The 23,122-nt window shown below is 33.1% G+C and overlaps 1 protein-coding gene across 1 annotated transcript; it reads right to left on the minus strand.

The window, feature by feature from the left end:
• Positions 1–385: 385 nt before the first annotated feature.
• LOC143587100 (wall-associated receptor kinase-like 2) lies at positions 386–3,057 on the minus strand. The gene is made up of 3 exons (XM_077068492.1): positions 2,262–3,057; positions 2,022–2,180; positions 386–1,554 (listed from the first exon to the last, which is right to left on the minus strand). Exons 1-3 carry the CDS (start codon positions 3,055–3,057, stop codon positions 386–388), a joined length of 2,124 nt encoding a protein of 707 aa, XP_076924607.1.
• Positions 3,058–23,122: the final 20,065 nt, after the last annotated feature.

Genomic DNA, 23,122 nt, shown 5'->3' on the forward strand with positions numbered 1-23,122 from the left:
ATCTTTCATACTAATTTTGACTTTTTAGACCTGACTCACTCAAAAACGTCATCTAACAAGAAACTCACTACCATAAAAAACCCATTTAAGTCAGGTCTCAGACATGAGAGCTTAGAAGTCTTTAACTATCTCACCATGTCATTGACCAAGAAGGCCAAATGCTATGTTTCTTAGTAATTCTTGTTGTTTGAAAATACCTTTGCCAACAAAATTCCAACGAATCTGTTGTTAAAAGTCGTTCAGCTTTTTTAGTAGTGTGTGATGTTTCTTTAATAAAAAATTAACCCGCTTATAACTCATAAAGCTAAATAATTACATGTTGTGCTGCTATATGTCAACATGACGTACTTTATTATACAACGAATGATCGACAGGCTTTTTTGCATTATCTACTAATGCTATTATTGAAGCTATATGTTGATGATGCGTCACTGTGTGTTTGAAACGATAAGTCCTCCCCATATATCATGGGCTTGATATTAGTATCAGTTTGAACTTTGGAGGGAACGTGTGACGTTCGTATAGTTTCTAACTCTATAGCTACCTCTTTCATTGTTGGTCTGTACCTTCCATTCAAACTTAAGCATCGTATTGCTAGGTTAGCTACTATCAGAAGCTCATCCCTAGTACCCTCTTTAATCACCGTTGCATCAAAAATAGACATAACACGACCTTCTTCCATTGCCAACATAAAGTGTGTAGCCAAACTTCTATGCTCACCAAATCTTGTCAAGGAAATTGGCCTTTCTCTGGTTAGGAGTTCAACTAAAACAACCCCAAAACTATATACATCACTTTTTTCAGTGAATTGACTAGATTGGAAATACTCGGGATCAAGATAGCCAAATGTGCCTTTGACTAAGGTAGTCAAATGAGTTTGTTCTACTGCGACAAACCTTGAAGTTCCAAAGTCAGAGACTTTGGCTCTATATTTATCATCCAAAAGTATATTGGTGGTTTTGATATCTCTATGGTATATTGGAATGGAAGTTGCTGAATGCAAATAAGCAAGTGCTCCTGCAACCTCTGTTGCTATTTGTAATCTCATGTTCAAAGAAATTGGTAACTCATTACTTTCATTGTGAAGAAGGTCATACAAGGTACCATTTGGAATGAATTCGGAAACGAGCAGAGGGACATCTGTCTCTAAGCAACATCCCAATAGTTTGACCACGTTCCTATGATTGACTTGTGAAAGAATAACCACCTCATTGATGAACTGTTGTAATCGGTTCTCATCCACAACTTTTGACTTCTTGATCGCTACAATCCTTCCATCCACTAGCATCCCCTTATACACTGTACCTTGGCCTCCTCGACCTAGAATTCTATTCTCATTGAAGTTGTCTGTGGCCTTTTCTAGCTCATGTGATGTGAAAAGTATTGTTTTACCAACTAAAGATGGGTCAGCTTCTTCTTGTTGCTTTAAAAGTATACCACCGTTTCGTTTAAAAAACCTCTTTCTTTGTCTCCTTTCTTTTGTTTTTATGATCCATTTGTACAATGCATAGATGCCTGCCGTAAGGAAAAGTACACCCACGCTTATGCCAACACCTGAATATCAAACACATGTACGAAAGTTACTAAGTTTGAAAACAGTCGCAATGTATTCTCAAAGTACAAGAAAATATTGATGTTTTAAGGCCATAAAAATCTAATATGATGATGAAAGTATTGATGTTATTACCCATCAATTCATCGTCATAGATCCAGATCATATAGTAATTTCTACCTTATAAACATAGATCTAAGGGTTTAAACATCGAAGTCTTTATTCGCATTTGGAAATTTATTGGTGTTGTTTTCACCAAGCATGACCTTTGAGTTTTAAATGCAAAACCAACCTAAATCTTGCATTCTGATTTGGCACTAATAAGAAATATACCACTCAAAATATAATAAAAAGTAAATTTGTCATCCAAAACACTGTAAAGAACTTAATATCCATGGATGATTTGCTAACTATAGGGAGTGTGCGTATACATGATCAAAAGAACAAATATTGAATAGGCATACATTACCTAGAATAACACCCATGGATGATTTGCTTCCAATACTTGTTGGAGAAATGTTTGGTCCACAACTAAAGTTTATTACTTTAGTACTCGACCCATCGCCACCGTATATTATATCATAATTGCATGACGAGGAATAAGGGCAGCTTGCGCAGTCTTCGATTACTAGACACACATCACATACAACGCAATTTTAAAATAAGCCAAATAAGTTAATAAAAACAGAATGTGCAGATGCTATAGTACCTTCACATCCATCAGATATATAAGGGTTTCCTTTGTAGCCTATATGACGGGAGCATTTTTGTGATTCCACTGAAGTTCCATAGCCCGTATCCAGTTCCATGTTCATATGGTCAGCTGCTCCTTGACAGCAACTTAGTGTGGTGCTGTGTGGAAGAGTCCACATAAGTGACATGGGAACAGAAGCGTTGTTATCCGCAACAGACTGAACCGAAAAGCTTCCTAATAGATATGAATCATCATCCACCAAGAAGGCATACCCGCAACCTCCATCTCCGCCCAAGCCCACGAGATTTATGCTATACCACTTAATATAATGAGGAATTGTGGTTTGGCAACAACTAAAGCCAAAACAATCAGTGTTTCTTTCCCAAACCGTATCATTTCGACATGAAGTCGAACACCCAGTGAGCACACTCCCATTATCCATCATAACAGCACTACCACACCCATCAAAAACAAATCTGTTGTGATAACTACAAAACAAGAAAGGGGTTGTACGAAGATCGATGCTATTCTGAACTAGGTTTCGGCAATCAGAGATTCTTGGCGTACTAACAATTACTGTTTGGTTATCCAAGTCTACTCTCAAGACTTGTAGGTGGTTGAGTGCAGATAGGTATGGCGTCGAGGAGTTGCAATCAACGATGTACCATGGGTTGACAGAACAATCCACACCGATTCCAAACGGGTATGGAATGGTTACGTTCCCGCATGTCTCGTTGCAACCGGTCTTGGCGAATTTTGAAATTGCAATTGATGATACTGAAAGGAAAATGAGTAGACGAAATAACTTCATGTTTGTACAGAAGAAGGATTATAGAAGAAACTGTAAGGAGGTTTTATGCATATAATGGTGGATATGAGAGAAATGAGTCACGAAATCATGAAAGGTACGTTGTGGTAATAAAGTACTTTTTTATGAATAAGTCCGCTACTATGATGTGAAACAAAATGTTTTCCAATAGAAATACTTTTCTAAGTTGGTTGTTAAAATTTTCCATCAGACAACTTAAAAAAGTGAAAATTAGTTGAAATTGCAATTGATGATACTGAAAGGTATTTGTCATGAAATTTTCAAAACCCATATCAACTTACGCAAGGAGGGATTGAGAGAAGACATATGGTACACGATAGTGGCTGTGATAGGGATTGAGAGAAGACATATGGTACACGATAGCGGCTGTGATAGGGTACCTGGTTTGACCGGAATGCCTCAAGTAAATTAGTAATGCAGGAAACATGTCACGAGTTTTCAACAAGGAGCAACCTAAAAGTAGCTTACAAAATAATGACTTGGAAAACACGCTTACCCATGTTAGATGGGCCACGCATGACAAAAGTAACATGGGTAACAAACTCTTAACTAAACATATCATTTACTAGAACAAGAACACAGACATGTGTAATATATGGGTTACATGACACAACATGTTTAAACAATTAAATGACTTTCATTAACACAAATGACACAACCCAATGCGACGTGTTTAACACGGCTAACAAATATCAAGATAAAATAAAAGTCATCAAAAATTATAATCCATGATACACAAGGAATGACACATAACATATTCAAAACAAAAACCCATAATAAATTTAAATAACAGTATGTAGCATACTAAAAGAAAACTTGTAAATCATCAACCCTCGAGGCTTCACAAATGCACAAACTTCACTTAATTGTATTCAACAAATTCCTACACTTCACGGAATTGTATCACTTGGCCCGTTCCCAATCAAGTTATGCTTGAATACTTTTTAATTGCATTCAAGTACTGAACCAGAGCTGTCTTTCCATCACAAAATTAAGCCTTTCGGCCCTAACGAGTTCATCCTCCCTTCGATCCAGATCCCGTCTTCATCAACCAATCTAGCTCCCTCCTCAACCTACCAAACTCCTGATTATAAATCTTGGTTACTGATTCTTCACCAACAAAATTATTTTCTTTGTAAGTTGTAGAATCAAGTTGTGCATAATGCCCGCTCAGATACTTGTTTTCCAATTCAGCCTCGGTTTTGTCTACATACACAACACACCCTTTTAAATTACCCTCAAACATCCGCTTCAGAGTGCATCCACTTGAATGCGTGTTTCTTTCAATCCCTTGAAACAGTAGTTGATCATACTTAGAACATTCTTATCTTGCTTTGGAACATAACTAACACAAGATATTGTTCTCGTCTTCCTTTCTACCCGAGCCTTCACTTCTCCTGAACGAAGATAAAGTCATTCATTCCTTTATAAACCTCAATGTCAAAGATTCTTTTAAAAACTTTAATAATATGTTTGTTACCAGTAGTGTGATACTTGGCATTAGGGTCCACATACAATATGAAGTTCCAATTCCTATCGTCGGTACCCTTATGGTGCAATCAACATTAGTAGGAACTTGGTTACTATTTAATGAATATTTTTTCAAGTTGACTTACAATAAACAATTATGGAACTTGGTTATTAATTAGTGAACGTTTTATTCAGAATAACTTCCTATATCAAATTTGAAAACATATAATCAGTTAATGGTAAAACATATGTAATCAGTAAATAGTAACTACCATGCTTCAATTTAAGACACTTAATACTAAAAAAGTAGTTTTCATAAAAGAATTGGCAACAACAAAAGCAATTTGAGTGGTTTGTATAGTTAGCAACAGGATATAAGTAATGAAATGTGGTTGTTTACTTACCAGTCGGCCCGCGTACGAATTCATAAAGGACAAAGTGTGACCTAACTTTGAGAGTGAATGATTCAGAAGAAAGAACTCGATTTAGAACAGAGGGCTATGAATCCATCACTAAAACCAAATCAATAACTGTCACCCAACCATCATCAAATAGCTTTCAAAACCATCCTATCTACACTAGAGATAAAACAAACTTCGGTCCCCTAACTATTTCAGTATAGACTACTCTGCAAGAGAGACGCATATCAAATCCGCAAGATGGGAAATGACATGAAACATAGTGCAAAAAGAGTGACTTGAAAATAAAAATAATCCCGAGTTGAATGCAGGTGATTAAAGAACATACTGAAATACATCAAAGACGATATTACAGTCATCTTTGTTTCTATTGACTTACGAACTCAAGTCTGCAACAATATTACATGTGGTTCAAAACAACCATGACTATAAATCTAAGAACGCGTCTATTTCAGTGTGATTTAAATAGTTTAATGCTTCAAATAAAAAATTAAAAGTTGTTAATTTAACATTACTAATGAAGAACTTGAGACGATTAATATGAACTAATCAACAATACAATTCCACATCTAAGATAAGATCAAACTAGATCAGACAACGATATTCAAATAGAACAGAACAGAACATAGCATAACATGATTTAAACGAAACCCTAGAAATACAAATAAAGAGTAATAGCGAGTTACAACAAGGAAATCGAGAGAAGAGGGAGTCAGCATCTCCGACGTCGTTTATATTCTCCGAGGTCTGAAATCAACGGAGATTGCCATTGATGATGTGGGTGTCGATAGATTTTGGAGAACGAAGAATCTTATCTGGGGTTTTCTGGTTGTTAGGCTGCTCCCATTCACCGTCCTTAGGGCTGTCTGGGATTCCTTATTTTAATTTCATATAACCTCTCCTTAAGCTAATAAGTTGTAAAAATATAATTTGTAGAACTTTTCTCTCACAATATAAGTAATCTTATACACCTTATTACTTTTTAAAAAGATTATAGTTATAAGTTGGTGAAAACAAGCAAATCCCAAACGCCCCCTTAACTTAACTTTTCGTTAAAATACTATTTTCTCTCTTTTTCACATATGGTTCAAACTCAAAATTTTCACTTTCATTCTTAACCCAACCAAACCAACTTTAAAAATAAATAGATATGTATTATCTTTGGTTTTTATTGCATTTATTTAATAGAAAAAAATTCAATAAGTATTTTCATAACGACTTTATTTATTCCAACGAATCCACGCCCTGCTTGCGGTGCGCACATATAATGTATATATGTGTGAATCCTCGTATGGACAAAAGTGAAATTACACTAATTTTGGCATTATTTTACTAATCTCGTGAAAATAATGTTAAAAGTAGCGGAAGGTTAATCAAGCATCATGTGGTGGCATTGATAACCGAAAGACGAGGGTACATGCACCAATCGGTTGGTGTCCCGATGGTTGAGTGTTATGTGCCTTATGTCCAAGGCTTGATGCAAAACTACTATCGAGCCGTGGGTCTCATTGGAAGCAGCATCTCTATTTCTACGGGGTAGAGGTAAGGCTGTCTATGGATAGGACATGCATTTCAACACCAAAACCCGTATCCAAAATTGGACCCAATTTGTACATGGTAATACCCGAAAACTGGAACCCGGTTTTTCAAATACCCGTTCTATACCGAAAAATACCAAAAAACCCCTCAAAATGTGCAGCCCCTTAAAAAATCCAATCTGTACCCGAAACATACCCGGAAAAAATCAGGGAAACCCCCTAAAATAGGGTATTCAAATACATGTTTTTATTCCCGACCCGAACACGGTGCATAAGGCATGGTTCTTAAAGACAATGCCCGGACCCGAACCCGATCCGGGCATGACCAATACCTGATTTTTCAATATCCAGTCATAGCCGAACCCTGTTCCATACACGAAACCGGCTATTATAAAAACCAGATTAATTTGTGCACCTCTATGATCAACTGACTAAAAAAATTTACGTTGTGGGCTACTATACTTTTATGTGATGAGATGTCAGTGAGACGACACAGAATGATGAGTGACGAATCCGTAAGACACATATGATCAACTGGCTAAAAGAATGATGAGTGACGAATCCGTAAGACACATATGATCAACTGGCTAAAAGTTTGGATATTGGTATATTCGGGACCTTTCTTAAACATATATGATCAAGAGGGATTAAAAATCAGACATTTTTATGCATGAGCTGGGTTCATAATTAGGATTCTTCATTAATGCGACAACACATTTGTAATCAACCATTAAAGTCACCTTGTCTTCCTTCCAACCTATTATTTCGCTTAGTAATAAAGCATAATTCTTGACATGCTTCTTTTGTTGGTGCCCTGAATTTAGATTCACATGATGATAGTGCAATAGTTGGTTGTTTTTGCAAACACAAAGTAACAGATGAACTTTCAAAGTTGAATATTATTGTAATAGTTTCTTTTCCTTCTTTTGCATTAGCCTCATAGCTACCATCATTAAAACCAAGTATTTTACATCAGCCACTCTTATGATAACCCAAATTCTTTTGTTCCCTTAATAAAACATACTAATACTATCATCTATTTCATGGACTTTAGATGAAACTCTCTTGGCTCTTGCATAAAACATGCTTATAATCCAACAAAAGAACTTAAGACTTGTCTTGCATGAACGTATCTCAAACAACCAATTAAGCTTTTTTTATTATCTAGCATCCACTGATCTCCCACTACAACTTTTTTCAGTTTGAGTCCTGAATCCATTAGTATCTTTGTCTCATTACAATTTAGCACTTTAACATCCTTAAGACTCTTATTTATATAGCCAGATCGAGATTTCCTTTGCGTGGATTTAAGGTTACAATCAGGTCATCAACATAAACTTTGACTAGTAATGTTGAATCTTTATTGATCTTTGTAGAGATGGCTTTTTCGATTGTGCATTTATCGAATTTAAGAGATTCCAGAGTGTGATCTAACTTTACATTCCAAACGTCATTCCATCTGTTATTCTAAAAGTTACATTATTACGATTTAGATAAAAAAAATTATGATTTATAAAATTGTCAAAACAGTTATCTTCTTTATCTCTTGAGCCCCCTCGCTTCAGTCTTCTCGGATAGCCCCATGGCATGTAAATCTTAATGAAAACCGAATGTTGAACTAAATTATTTCCTTACTTTGTATAAAGTATAGCCTAGCTTTAGATAGAGTAATGAGTAAAGTGCCATTTTCGTCCTTGTGGTTTGTCAAATAATACGAATTTAGTCCAAAAAGTTTACTTTTTGCATATGGACCCTCCACGTTTCTCAATTCTTGCCAATTACATCCAAATCACTAATATCGTTAAATTTAATCGTTAAGTCAGGGGTAGACATGTCTTTTCATTATTTCTTTATGTTTTGCCAAAATCGTCCCTGTGGTTTGGTCATATTTGCGAATTTCATCCAAAAATATTTTTTTTCGCAAGTAGACCCTCGATTTTTCACAACCGTTGCCAATTTCGTCCAAATTGTTAACTTGGTCTAAATTCAACGTTAACTTATGGATGTTATTGTCCTTTTACATGTTTGTTTATATTATTGTTATTATGTGTTTGTTTGATGACATATATTAGGGATGAGCTCGGTACTGTACCGGTACCGACCGGTACCAGTACCGAAAATCCCGATCCTGAAAATCGCAAATGTTTGGTACCGGTACCAGAATGGTACCGGTAATTGAGGTAAAATTGGGGAAATACCGCTACCGTACCGTACCAATCCTGAGAACTCAAAACCTTGGTATCGACAGTACCAAATCGGTACCGATTTTGCTCATCCCTAACATATATAACATTTCACGATTTCTATGTTTGAATCCAATATATTATCCGTTTGTTTATTCTTCTTTATTTTTAGTCATATAAGGGGTTTAGCTCAGCATAATAATAATAACAATGTAAACAAATATGTAAAAGCACATAACACCCCTAAGTTAACGTTAAATGGCACTTTACTCGAAAAAAAATATTTTTGGACGAAATTCGCAAATACGACCAAACCTCAGGGACGATTTTGGCACTTTACTCATATAATAAAGAAATAGTGAAAAAAGACATGTCTACCCCTGACTTAACGAGGTTAGTAATTTGGATGTAATTGGCAAGAATTGAGAAACGTGAAGGGTTCATGTGTAAAAAATAAACTTTTTGGACTAAATTCGCATTATTTACCAAACCACAAGGATGAAAATGGCACTTTACTCTAGAGTAATTAAAGCTAAACCTTTACATGTTGTGGCGCCACCGTTAATGACCACACGAAATCCGTCAAGTATTCATTATTTTCTGCGACTATTTTTTATGGATGAAGAAGATGATCCAATATTTCTTCATTTCTTGGTTCGACCTTACTAATTGAAGGAATTGAAATCAATATTTCAAGATAACATTAAAGATAACCTAGTCAAAATAAGAATGTCAAATCTATAGACTACAAAGCTGTATGAAGTATTCCACGTGAAATGTGAATAAACAATACATTAATTATTACACTCACTAGGAAAATGGACACACATTTCAGGAAAAAAAAAAAGGGGTAAAAATAACATTTTAAGAGATGAGGTTAAGGTGTAATTTGGATACCGACCAACTCTATCAATATATGATCGCATCACTGACGAATACTATCATCACAATTCATGAATGTTGATATGAACGTTGAGGTCGTCTGACTGTAATTTAGTGTCGAATATCCTCCCCGTACATCACATGTTCAAATTTAGGTTGAATAGTTGAGGGAACATGCGACAATCTGATGGTTTCTAACTCTATGGCTACCTCTTTCATTGTTGGCCTATTTTTCCCATTTAAACTTAAACATCTCATTGCGAGGTTGGCTAAAGGCAAGAGGTCATCAGTTTTACCTTCCTTTATCACTTTTACATCAAAAATAGACATCACATGATCTTCTTTGTGTAGCCAAACTTCTATGTTCATCAAATCTAGTTATGGAAATTGGCCATTCTCCCGTCAAGAGTTCAACCAAAACTACTTCAAAACTATAAACATCGCTCTTTTCAGTGTACTGGCTAGACTGGAAGTACTAGAGATCTAGATGGCCAAACGTACCTTTGACTAAGGTAGTCAAGTGAGTTTGGTCTACTGATACAAACCTTGAAGTTCCAAAATCAGAAACCTTGGCTCAGTCTTTATCATCCAAAAGTATATTACTGGTTTTGATGTCCCTATGGTAAATTGGAATGGAAGTTGTTGAATGCAAGTAAGCAAGTGCTCCCACGACCTCTATAGCGATTTGTAGTCTCATATTTAAAGAAATTGGGAACTAATCAGTCTCGTTGTGAAGACGACTACACAATGTACCATTTGGAATGATCCCAAACCCATGCCCTCGAAGATTCTTTTTCTTTGCCACGTATGCATCGGACATATCTCCCCGATCCTGGAAGGCACTCCATAAATCCGAGGTTGAGGTGCCTACAGGAATGTTTGAGACAAAGAAAGTTGTTACTTGACACCGCCGGAAATTTTACGCCTCTCGCCACTCCATCTAAGGCATGCTTTAACGTTTGAATTTCCAAATTCAAAACATGTGATAGAGAGAGAAAGTATTCTAGAGAAGAGCAATATACTTCGGATAGACAACAACACGTAAGGTGGGTGAGGGTGGTCCTGTTAGTTCCCTAGTTACGTAAGGTTGGGTTGTTTTGGGTGGTCCGGTGTAGTTTTCGGGTGTAACTAGGTGGGCGGTTTGGTTTAGTGACTTCGGTCTTGGATGTATCTTGGTGGTAGTTTTGGCGTGTCTAGCTTCTTGCTTTTTTTTAGAACGACGACTTTATTTAGGCTACCACACTCTTCAAATTTGGAGAGCCCCGATGCCCCACTCTGGCCAGACTATGTTGTTTTAACCGGGTCCACGCTGGCTTCAGAGTTTGGCTTGGACGTTCCCCCGGAAAACCATACCGTCAACTCCGACTTAACCATCGTTGAGCATGTACAGAGTTTGGCTTTGGCGTGTCTAGCTTTTTACCAGAGTGTTTTAATAGAATTTATTGGTCATTACTCATTACAAAAGAAAAAAAAAATTAAAAAAAAAAACACCCTTGATCTCTTTGCAGCAACCGTTTTTTTTTTTACTGCCCGAAATTACACATGTGCAGGCTATTAAATAACTTCACACTTTGAACCCTTAGCTAACCGCCACTTGTATTTGTGTCGATCTGAACTAATTGCCACTTGCATAAAGTGGAAACATCATACCATCAAACTAATATTTGAAAGTCTCCGTTTCTCCTCACAACTGTCTAATTCAACAAAGGCGGCCTCCAATTGATTCTTTCTGAAAAAGAACAATTGTTTGATGCTTTTTGGATAGTTCATTTTATATAACATAAAAACAAAATAAAAATAATAATATATAAATAATAAAAAACGAAACAAATTGAAAACATTATAAACATATACTAATTGGAAAACTTCATCTTACTCACAAAATGCAACTATTCATAACATGTACAAGTTTATGTGCCCATGGAACAAAGATGTTCAGCTTCCAATCCCCCTTATTTCAATAATGTTCAATTTTTTGTCCGCATATGGCGATACATGTAAGTGTTCATGTGGCCTTTTACCATGCTATTATGTGTCCTTCATGTATCTCTCACCCACTATACGCAAAAGTCAAATTATCAAACACAGAATTTATTTATATGCAACTGAAGGCAACAATGAAAGACTGACATCCACATTCAAATCAAAATTTAACATAAAAGAACTTTCTGAAAACTACCATGTTATTTTCTAATTGAAGGAATAAATGACATAAATATTTGCCTATATTACAAATACTGTTGTAAAATTAGCCTAATAGCCTAACATGTGAGAAAGAAATGTAGGAAGAAATATGGAGATTTCATTAATCAATTGTATAATACAATGAGATACAATAGAATATTATATAAGAATGGGAAAACTTGGAGAAGAAGCCAAATCTATTTTAGGTGTTGATAACCATAATAATTATTATTCATAACACTCCCCCTTGGTTATCAACTTCATACGCTTCGGGATGTTGCCTCGTTAAACACCTTGCTAGGAAAATCCAGTGGGACAAAACCGTAGCTAAGGGAAAAAGAGTGCAGCGCATATTGTCTCCCCCTGATTTATATATCCGTTAAATAGCAAATATCGATCTTCTATGAAAACTTCAAAACTTTTGTACTCAATCATTTGTGTCTTCGTCCCTTGGCATACGAATTGTTAAGTTGAACAATGTTGCATGATCTTCACATGAAAACTTCTATTGTGTCATCTTGTAACCATATACTATTGTATTAATACCCTGTTGTGTTTCTCTGCATGACAAGACTAACAAAACTTGTTTTGATGGGTTAGTAAAATATAAATGCATATCTTTCATACCTGAAATATATGTTTTTAACCCGTTCCGATGTCTCCTAGCTAGACACATGCCGATAAATATAAATAAAGAAAATAATAATCTTATATAGCTAACAATATAATATAATGCACTTATGCATTTAATTGTGGTATTTCCGAACTAATAATAGTTCATATTCAGGTAGGAAATGATATTAGAGTGCATTGTTAGACATCCTTTAACATACTCAAAGAATGAATCTTGTCTTTGGTAAAATGTTTCAACATCTTTTAGATGCACTTTGATGGATTGATAAACATATAATTACACATATACTCAAACTGTAGGTCGAGCAATAATCACATCATGTCAAGGTATTTCAAAAATTCTACTTCTAAAAGTTCTACAGTTTCTCTCGATAATGTGTACATCATCACTGCAAACTGTGATTATATGAACTTTTAAAAGTAAATTTTGATAAAAGTATAGCTAATTACATCCAATTTATCTCCCTCTTTATCAAAATGTATTTCTTGATTGTATCACGTTCAATCCGACTATATTAGTTCATATGCAATATCTTAACCTTGTAGAACATTTATTGATGCTTTCATGTTGATGCTTAGACGTTTTCAATCCATCACAAAATTCTTTCCATCTTAACCAATTATTGATGTGCATTCACTCCTCATGAGTTTTGCTACATGAACTTGCTCATTTGACACATCAATTTATATATCATATATCAAAAACCATATTGTACCATTCTTTGTTTATTAAGATACGATAATCATTAGGTACAATTTCTTCTATGTATGCTTATTGGTGCATAAAAATTACATCCTTAAGATGTTTCAATTAACCTTTTAAGCATTCACATGCTAGGAACTCTTCAGGAGTTCCAGTTATATTTAACATACTAGTTTTAGAACCCGAGTAATACACGAGATTTTTCAAATTTTAAAATCAATAAGATAAATCATTTGAAAGAAAGAAACAACACTAATTAAAGGTAAAAGATAAGTCTAATATATAGATAAGAAGTTTAAAATATAAAATTTACAAATTCGAGAAAATCTCTTGCATAAAATTTTGTATTAACTTATTTATGAAGATGAACAAATTTGCATTGAATTAGAGATGAAATCATTGATTGAAGTTAACTAATATTGATTGGTGGATAATTTTGATATGAATTCAAATTTCATGCATGATTTATAAATTTATTTTGATTGATTTACAAATTTAATTTAAGCAAGCCTACAAAAACGCCCACCACCTTATTTAACGACAACAAATTAAATTAATCATCAAACTAATTTTTTTTCTTTAATAAATTAGTTCCATTATTAAGTTACAAATCTTCATCCTCGTTCAAAATGATATTGAAATTACCCGATAATTATAGGAAATTTTGTTATCTTTTTTATTTAGCTGAGTTTCTTTATTTTTTTTTACTTAGGTGAAAATGTAAATTTATTGACAAGAAAGAAATTAGTGGGCTTCAAAAAAATCTCTTATTTTCAATATAATTTTAAGCTCAATTTAGAACAAAAATTAGAAAATTTTCTTTTATAATAAAGTATTTTATATATTTGTAAATAGAATGTAAATATAAAAAAATGAAGAATATAAACTTTTTTCTTGTTTATGGATATTTCTACTCAGTTAATTATCCTTATTACTTTATATATACGTATAATTAAACACAGTAGATGGAGTTATTATTAATTTAATTAAGTTTTTTGTTTGACTATTGGTAGTAGTTCTCAAATATTGTTTTATTCAACTGGTGTATGATATGTAAAATTTAAAACCATTTATATTTGATTTTGCTTTTTAACAGTTTCTTAAAATAAATAACAATCTTAAATTGTCAAACATTAATATAATTACCATAAATATCTAGAATTAAGGAGATTGGAGATTAGAATTTAGGAGGGAAAAAATGGTCAAGAATAAATATGAGACTGACATGTGGCAACCAGTATTCTCTTTTATTAGTATAGTAAGATAAAGTAATCATAACGTATTCAAATATGAATATGTATACAACATGAGTCATAGTGGTCTCTAGAACATAATTTACATGATAATTCAAATCCTTAATAGACTTTCATGTAAACTTTCAGTATCAACTGAATCACAATATTTATTAGACGCATATCAATTCTCTATTCGTATTACCAGACTATTTAGGTATCAGAAAGTAATTGCTTCCACCATTGGAGAATGTGTCTCCTCAAAATAATCATGGATCTTTGCAAAATTCTTGTGCCATCAATTTTGCCTTATATCACTTAATTGAATTTTCTTAACTCACATAAAAGACCCGTTTGTATCTAACACATTTTACAAGTTCTATTGTACGAACTATTGGTCTGAAAAACTTTCTGTTATTTAGAGAATTTAACTCTGCCATATTTGCGTCTTTCCACTTTGGCCAATCATTAATATGTTTTTATTTATAGGCAGATCTTAAATCTTGATCCTCATCATTCCATAATTTTAAGCGCTATCTTGTATACAAAAGTATAATGACGACGATTTTATTTCGATTCCATATATCTCATAGACATGATAACATATATTTATTGAGAGCTCTTTGTTTTCAGGTACCTTAGGTTCTTCAAGAACCGTCATGTCTATTGTCTTTCAAGAGACCTTTCTACTGTACCTCGACTTGACCATCTTTATTAATTGCTCCAATTTTTGAGGAATCATTATTCTTGGAATCGACTAGTCTACCACGCTTCAGGCGTGCCTTAGACTCACTAATCATTACCAATGTATGGTTGTCCTTCCAGGACGTTTATATTAATTGGAGCATAAGCAGTTGTTATAGATGTCTTAGCTAGACATATTGTTTTGGTCAGTGAATCGTCTGGTAATTGATTCGTTAATCTTTATACATGAATTATTCTTTGAACTTTTAGTTCATATAATTTAATTTGAGGATCAATGATAATTCATTCCAACTAAATTCGTTTTTCAACTGCTTTATATCTTCTCCTAATGTTGGGAATGTTGATTCACTAAAGTGAAAACCAGTGAGCTATAAACAAATATCTCATTAATAGATCTAACTCTTTAATCATAGATAATATATAATACCGACATAAATTCCCAACTTCCTTTATGGTCTCATCTTTGTGTCTTGTGGTGGATTAATTTCAATATATAACACACACGAAACATTAGATGAGAAATACTTGGCTACTGACCAAAACCAATTGCAATGGGGAGGAAGTATCATAGCTTGTTGGCTCGATGTGAATGCATGTAAAATGACAAATACCCAAATAAAACATGAACCTTTGCTCTCATGATCATTAACATTGCAATTAATTGTAGACGTTTGATGATCGTCTCAACAAAATCAATTCATCTATTAATAGTGATTTACCAAAATAAATATGAAAATCTAGAATATGGTGCTTACTATCTCATTAGCTAAGCCACATATCACACAAACTTCATGTTGTGAAATTGATAACCATTTAGACGATGCATCGATTTTAAAACACTAAATGGTATCATGTTAGGATATGTGTATCCCTTTCTCATTCCATAACATTTAGGGATTCACACCCTTCTTTAGTTGGTACATAAATAATTTCTCTTGAGAGCAATATGACATGTATAATTATGAGGAAGAATCTTTTAGTTTTTCACTAAATTTCACATTATTAACTCGGTGTGATCTAACCGGCCATGCCTTTAGATAACCATGATTCATAAACTTCAGGTTTATGATCGTAGGGTTAGGTTAAAACAAAAACCAACTTGAGTTGTGAAAACTCTAGAAACTCATTCTCAACCACATGTTTTTAATTAAAGATTAAATCTTGTGGTCCATAATTAAAGTTAATAAAAAATGATAACATAAATATAACTTTTTCTCTCTCCTAAAAACATATAAAAAAATTAGTAAAAAAATGTTAAAAAATAGCAAAACAATTTTTTTTAATGTTTCGATGTTTTGTATTAAATGTTACAACGTATATTACATGTAACAAAAAAAATAATAAAAAAAAACGATGTTACATAGGGTTTTCGCGGGTTTTCACAACTCAAGTGGGTTTTCATTCTATACTTTACCTATGATCGTATATGTGTTACGCTTATTTAACACAATACAAAAAAAATATGAGAGAATAGTGTATTATTGTTTCAGACGATCATGTTACATTTTTTGTATTTTCATATTTTGTTCTCATATATAATCAATCTCTTTGCCACTTCTAGTGGTCGATCTCATTATTAGCATGATCATTATTATCATTCGGATGGTTGATCTCGTTATTAGTATAATCATCGTTAAAACTTTTCATTTATGTCCGCGATGCAATGATCAATACACAGTCACTTTCACTTCAGGAAATGATATAAAACAAAACCATTTTCATGGTTTATTCATATCTTTCTAGGACACGGATACAAAGTCACTTCAAATCTTTCATACGTTTTAATGATATTCTACTTCAAGAGCATGTTTGTGGTTTGAGAAGTGGAAAAAATTGCCTTATCCAGTTTTTTCTCATAATTAATATTCTCTTCATATAATGCTTATAGAGAGGTAATTACATGACACTTCGAGTGTAAGATCTTAAATCGAATGACCTATAATTAATAATAAGATTAGGGAGTATGACCCTTTGATTGTCATATCAATGCATATTTATACTCTTTCAATACTATTGCTACCCATGAGCATATTTGAGATATTGCCTATGCAAATTGTATTATCCAAATTTTCTTTAGACAGAACTACAATTTTTGTCCTTTAAACATTGCTAATTTATGGACCGGGTCCTTTAAAAAGTTTATTTTCATTCGTTGTCCTTTATACGATAAAATGTCTCGCTTTTAGTCCTTTAACTTAACGTGCATCCATATTCTCAGTTAAGTCCTGACATGTGCTAGGCATGTGAGGGTAAAAAAGTAATTTCAATTATTTATTATTAAGAAATATAATAATATATATTAATTTATAAAAGGCTATCAATTTAAAATATAAAACTAACATAAAAGAAAATCTAAATTAATATCTTTTAATTAGTGGGGCTAATACACTAAACGTAATCCTTCCCTTTCCCTTCACTGCCATATGTTTCTTCCTCTTCATCATATCCGGCCAATTCTCTCCAGTTTCAAATCGGACCCTCTTTCCAAAATAAAACCTGCAAATCGTGACTTATAAGGGTCTAATTTGAAGATATCTGAACAAAAGGAGAGTGAGAAAGCTAGATCGGTACTCGCCGGAAACCTGCAACTCATTTTCCGGTGAGCAGATTTGAATCGGAGTTACAGCGATTTTCACCCTTTTATTTCCGTTAAACACTTAATCCTTTGGTTTTCAGCTGCCACAACCCTTTCTTCCACCATAAGCAACGACGTTTCTACTATTGAATGCCAACGTTGATTCCAGGTGGCGGCTAACGGTGATTGTAGGTGCCATCGGCATTTCACGCTACACCCAAACGCCACCTCCTCAGCAACCACCACCATTACCTCCCCTTAGGCAACCGGCACCATGTCACACTCAACCACCAAGACTTAAAAACCCACTTCCATTATCCACTTATTTTACAAATCTTGGAAATTGATGGCGGCAAATTCCGAGGATTCGTCAGCGGCGGAGAGGAAAGTGGAGAAAGAGAGATTGATTTCTCGGGTGGCGGTGGTGTATTTTGATGTGCTCTGTTTGACGGTGGCGATGAAGACGGAATATGGGGAATGGAACAAATAAGAAGAAGAGGTTTTTCGAACCGTTATGCTGGTGGTGGAGAACGAGGTGGTGATGATAGCCGGAGTGGGTGACGGTGACTGTGGTGTATCTTGTGAGAGAGAAAGGATAAGAGTAGAAAGAGGGGAAACTATAGATATTTAATAGGTTTTTTTATTTATTTTAATAATACTATTTTAAATTTAAATTAGTAGTTTTTTTATAATAAAGGGTTGAAATTACCAATTTGCCCTCACGTGTCATAACTTAACTGACTTTTTGGATGATCGTTAGTGTAAAGGACTAAAAGCGAGATATTTTATCGTATAAAGAACAACAAATGAAAGTAAACTTTTTAAAGAACCCGGTCCATAAGTTAGCAATGTTTAAAGAACAAAAATTGTAATTCTGTCTTTTCTTTATAAACTTTCTGATCACATGATATAAAATGTGAAATAGTTACATGACCATTGGTTTAAAATGTTATGACCTCATATAAACGTATAATGAGATTTATCCAAGTATGGCACTTCAGCATTCATATATTAGCATATTTATATACTTTTATGGGAGTGCATATGATAATACACAACAAAGATAAATTATATAGTTTTTTTCAACATTATACAATAGCATCATAAAAGTTATATGTATTAGTTGTCATTATGCTTTTTCAATCAACCAGAAGCAAATATATAAAACACAATTTATGTCACGTGTATACAAATACATAGTTCATATGCATATAACTATTGGAATAACTTATACAACAATAATAAAACAATTGTTTTATGTATAAACCTATGATAGCATACAGAACACAAGTATACACAATGTCAACTTATACCGTACATATAATCATATAATTAGTTATAATAAAACTATATGAAATAAAATATTTATTTTTTTCATTACTTACAAACAAATGAATTGTCCTATTGTCCTATGATAATATAATCATTCACAAGTATACATTTTGCATATATTACAAATATAAATATACCCATGTTATTTTAGTAACATATTGGATTTAATACATAGATATCATGAGAAGGTTAATATTAAATTATAAACATATCTTTTGGTATATATATATATATATATATATATATATATATATATATATCATGTGTTTAAGTATTTATATAATTCACATATATAAACTGAAATTTCACTCAAAACAACATAATGCTCTTAATTTAGGTTATGTGAGAGAGTGATACTTAACTAATGCCTTAAAAGTAGTTAGTTTAAAAAAAGCTATATTTTTTTTATCGTATTCAAAGGATTTTTGAATAAAGAAAGGCTTATAGAAAGATATCATCAATGAATCTTTTTCATATAGGACCATATTTCCTTATATGTAGCAAAATCACATTCCTTATTTATAAAATTGTCTTGTGATTATAAACTGTAATAAAATCATTAACTTCCTTCTATTGGTTAAATTGATTAAAAGAATTAGAATACACAAAAAATTTATAACAAGGAAAACTCATTAATTTAATTTGGTTTAGAGATTTACAAAAACAAAAATTAGTGTAAGTCCATTTAATCAAACAGATTCAATGTCGCCTCCTTTATGATCTCCAAATAAAAGGAATTTTAGTTAACTTTTTTTTTCTCTCCAAATAGATATTAAAAACGTTTCGTTTAATTAATTTAAATAATCAAAAGTTTATGTCACAAAATTTGGTTGTGATTTCTGTTCGTATTTGACCAAATAAATATACTATTTAATTTATTATAAACTATTACAAGACTGAAACATTATTTATACATATAGCAAACATAAAAAAAACAACCCTTTTCTTGGTTGTATGCAAAATAAGTGTAAAACATATATTAATACTAACATAAAGGAAGAAGTCGTTTATAATACCTGGTTTGGAGCTTAAGATTATTGGGAAAAATTCCATTGCTATGGAAGATGTTTCTCAAATATCGAATCAGCCCTCGATTGCACTTCTTGAACAAACAAGTTTTGATATACGGTTGGTTTTGGTGGAGGCTACAAAAGTAAGATTTTTTAATGAGCACACTCGTACTGATAACGTGTTATGCAACTAGCCTAATAGCCTAACATGTGAGAAAGAGATGTAGGGAGAAATATGGAGATTTCATTAATCAATTGTAGAATACAATGAGATACAATAGAATATTATATAAGAATGAGAAAATTTGGAGAAGAAGCCAAATCTATTTTAGGTGTTGATAACCATAATAATTATTATTCATAACAAATATATCATATCATCCACTCTGTGTGGAAAGTGGCATTCATGAACAAAATTTTATACGTTGACAAGCACAAAATATAGGAAGTTAATTATTGAGAAAATATAAGAAGTTAATTGTTATTTGTGACATTTGTCAATTTCGGGTTATTTTATACTTGTATTCTTAATGTAAACCCGACCCGTTTTGTATTCCGAACCTTTCGATATTATCAAAATGATGAATTGTATGTTAAATATTTGTTTTATAGTTGTTGGATAAAAAAAACACCCTTTTCGGTTCTTAAAATTCCCTGAAAACGCTCAAAACGAACTCTAGGGACTAAAACTACCAAAATGGAGACTTGAAGGACCCATTTGTAGTTTGTGCTTTCTTGGGTCTATAACCAACCCATTTTCATGAAACACCCTTTATGAAAGACCCATTCAACTTATCCTATATATACACACCCATCTTCTTCATTTGTGCTTGCTCATTTCTTCATTTCTCTCTCAAATTCTTGAATTATAAGGTTGTTCTTCATAAGCTAATCTTTCATTTTAACTAACTTCTCAATACTTAAAGCCTGATGTTACAACATATATATAATATACACTCCTTGTTTACCTTCGGTCTTTCATTTCTCCGGTCTCGGCCGGTTGAAATGTCGGGCTAGTAAGGCAAGATTACATGGAGGACTTTGTAGTCCTTGTTTATATATTTAACAAATCTAACCATATAACTTGTTATACTTTCTTAACTTCTACATATTTTAGTTTATTGTTCATATTTGTCAAGTTCCATGGTATTGGGTATGTGGTGACTAGCCTCGGTTTCATCCCGAGTTGAGAACCGAACCAAAAACCGAACTTTTGTTTAAAAGCATTATTGTTAACTTTTTGAATGTAAAACTTGAGTATTATTATTTATAAGTTATTTTACAAGCTCCATGGTAATTGGGTATGTGGTAACCATCCTCGGTCTTATTCCGAGTCAAGGATCGAACCAAAAACCGAACTTTTGTTTAAAAGCTTTATTGTTAACTTTTTGAATGTAAAACTTGAGTATTATTATTTATAAGTTATTTTACAAGTTCCATGGTAATTGGGTATGTGGTAACCATCGTCGGTCTTATTCCGAGTCAAGGACCGAACCAAAAACCGAACTAAACCGAGTTCACTCGCTTAAGACACACAAGTGTGTTTTTAGCCACCAAAACTCATATTTTTCTTCAAGATTATATTTTAAATCAATTTTAGTTAATTTCTAAACATACTTGGCATGTCGGTAACCAACTTGATCTTATAACAAGTTCGAACCGATAAGGTCGTATACTCCCTTAACGAACGTTAAGGTTCTTCACAATAGAACTACATACTTGGTTAAGTCTATTTTGATTTTATTGAGTTATCTCATAACATTTATTATTTTGGGAAGTTAACTGTGAGCTTGGTCAATTATCAAGTCTCGAACCGACAAACCCGAACACTCGTTTAAACCTCGTTTTGGTATTCTTATAACCAAGGGTTTTGCAATATCGCATTTTAACCCACATTATTACTTAACATATGTTGAGTAAAAAAAGAAAAAAAACTAATGAATAGAATACCGAGACCCGGTTTCGAGTAAACTTATTTTACAAAACTCGTTTCTTTAATTTCTCAAATATTTACATTTTAAATCCTAAACTTTATTTATTTACTTTATTTGTCATGTATTTTATTTTAAACCCTTCAAAGCCTACCTACTAACACAAGACCCGTTTAATATAGGTCTTGCTCGTTAAACCGATCTCTCCGATTATTCACGACACTATCTTTCAAGTTACTTGTTAATGTGAGCACTTTTTCATCCCCCGTTTTCCATCTTTCGTTTTGGGGGTGGCATTGCATACTTATTCAAATTCAAATGATTTATACTTGAGTCTTAAACCACAACACGTATTGTATATGTTTACTTAAATAAATACTTGATTTGGTGTTATATGCTTTACATGATTATGTGCAAATTCTTGAATGCTAAGGCGGGTAGCCTCTTGAATGCTAAGGCGGGTAGCCTCATCAAAGTATGATCATACGTTAATTCCGAGTATATATGGTATCCCCATATAGAAAGGTGTCGTCAATGTATTCTTATTGACGATTTCATTATTGTCGTCAATGTATTCTTATTGACGGTTCGTCAATGTATTCTTATTGACGGTTTTATTATCTAAATTGTTGCTATTATTTATTGTTTTCATATACTAGTTGTGGATTTCATACTATATACTTATTGTCCAAAACTATGAAAATTGCTCACCAACCTTCGTGTTGACAAACTCTATTTTATGCAATGTTACAGGTTTGATGTTAGCTTGATTGGATTACTTGAAGAAACTTATTATCTTGGCTTTAGGATATTAGAAAATAAAAGAACAAGTTATTTGTTTATCTATCTATTTGGTATTTTGTTTGAACAATTGTTGTGTTATTTATGATGATATGGATTTAAATGAGTTGTTTAAATATTGTAACTTTATAGTGTCATTGTGCAATGAGCAATCATGTCGCGCCTCGACGTTTCCGCCTTCATTGGTCGGGGTGTGACATTATTGATTCACGCGACTTTGAGCTGATCAAACACGTTTCCATGTGATGTTGGTCAAAACTACAGCTTTCGCTCGCGTTTCGAATTAAAACCTTACGCCCGCTGTGAAGCACGGGTGATAATACTAGTTAATGACTAAATCTGAACAACAAGCCTCTCCATGACCTCCTCACCATTTAGCTCAGAATTTGGCTCTTATAATTTTATAATCTAAAAGACGATGAGCATATATTACATAAATAAGTTCATAA

This window comes from Bidens hawaiensis, unplaced genomic scaffold (assembly GCF_021521415.1).
Source record: "Bidens hawaiensis isolate Kalapana, Puna unplaced genomic scaffold, B.hawaiensis_p1.1 tig00035135_1, whole genome shotgun sequence".
Taxonomy (NCBI): domain Eukaryota; kingdom Viridiplantae; phylum Streptophyta; class Magnoliopsida; order Asterales; family Asteraceae; genus Bidens; species Bidens hawaiensis.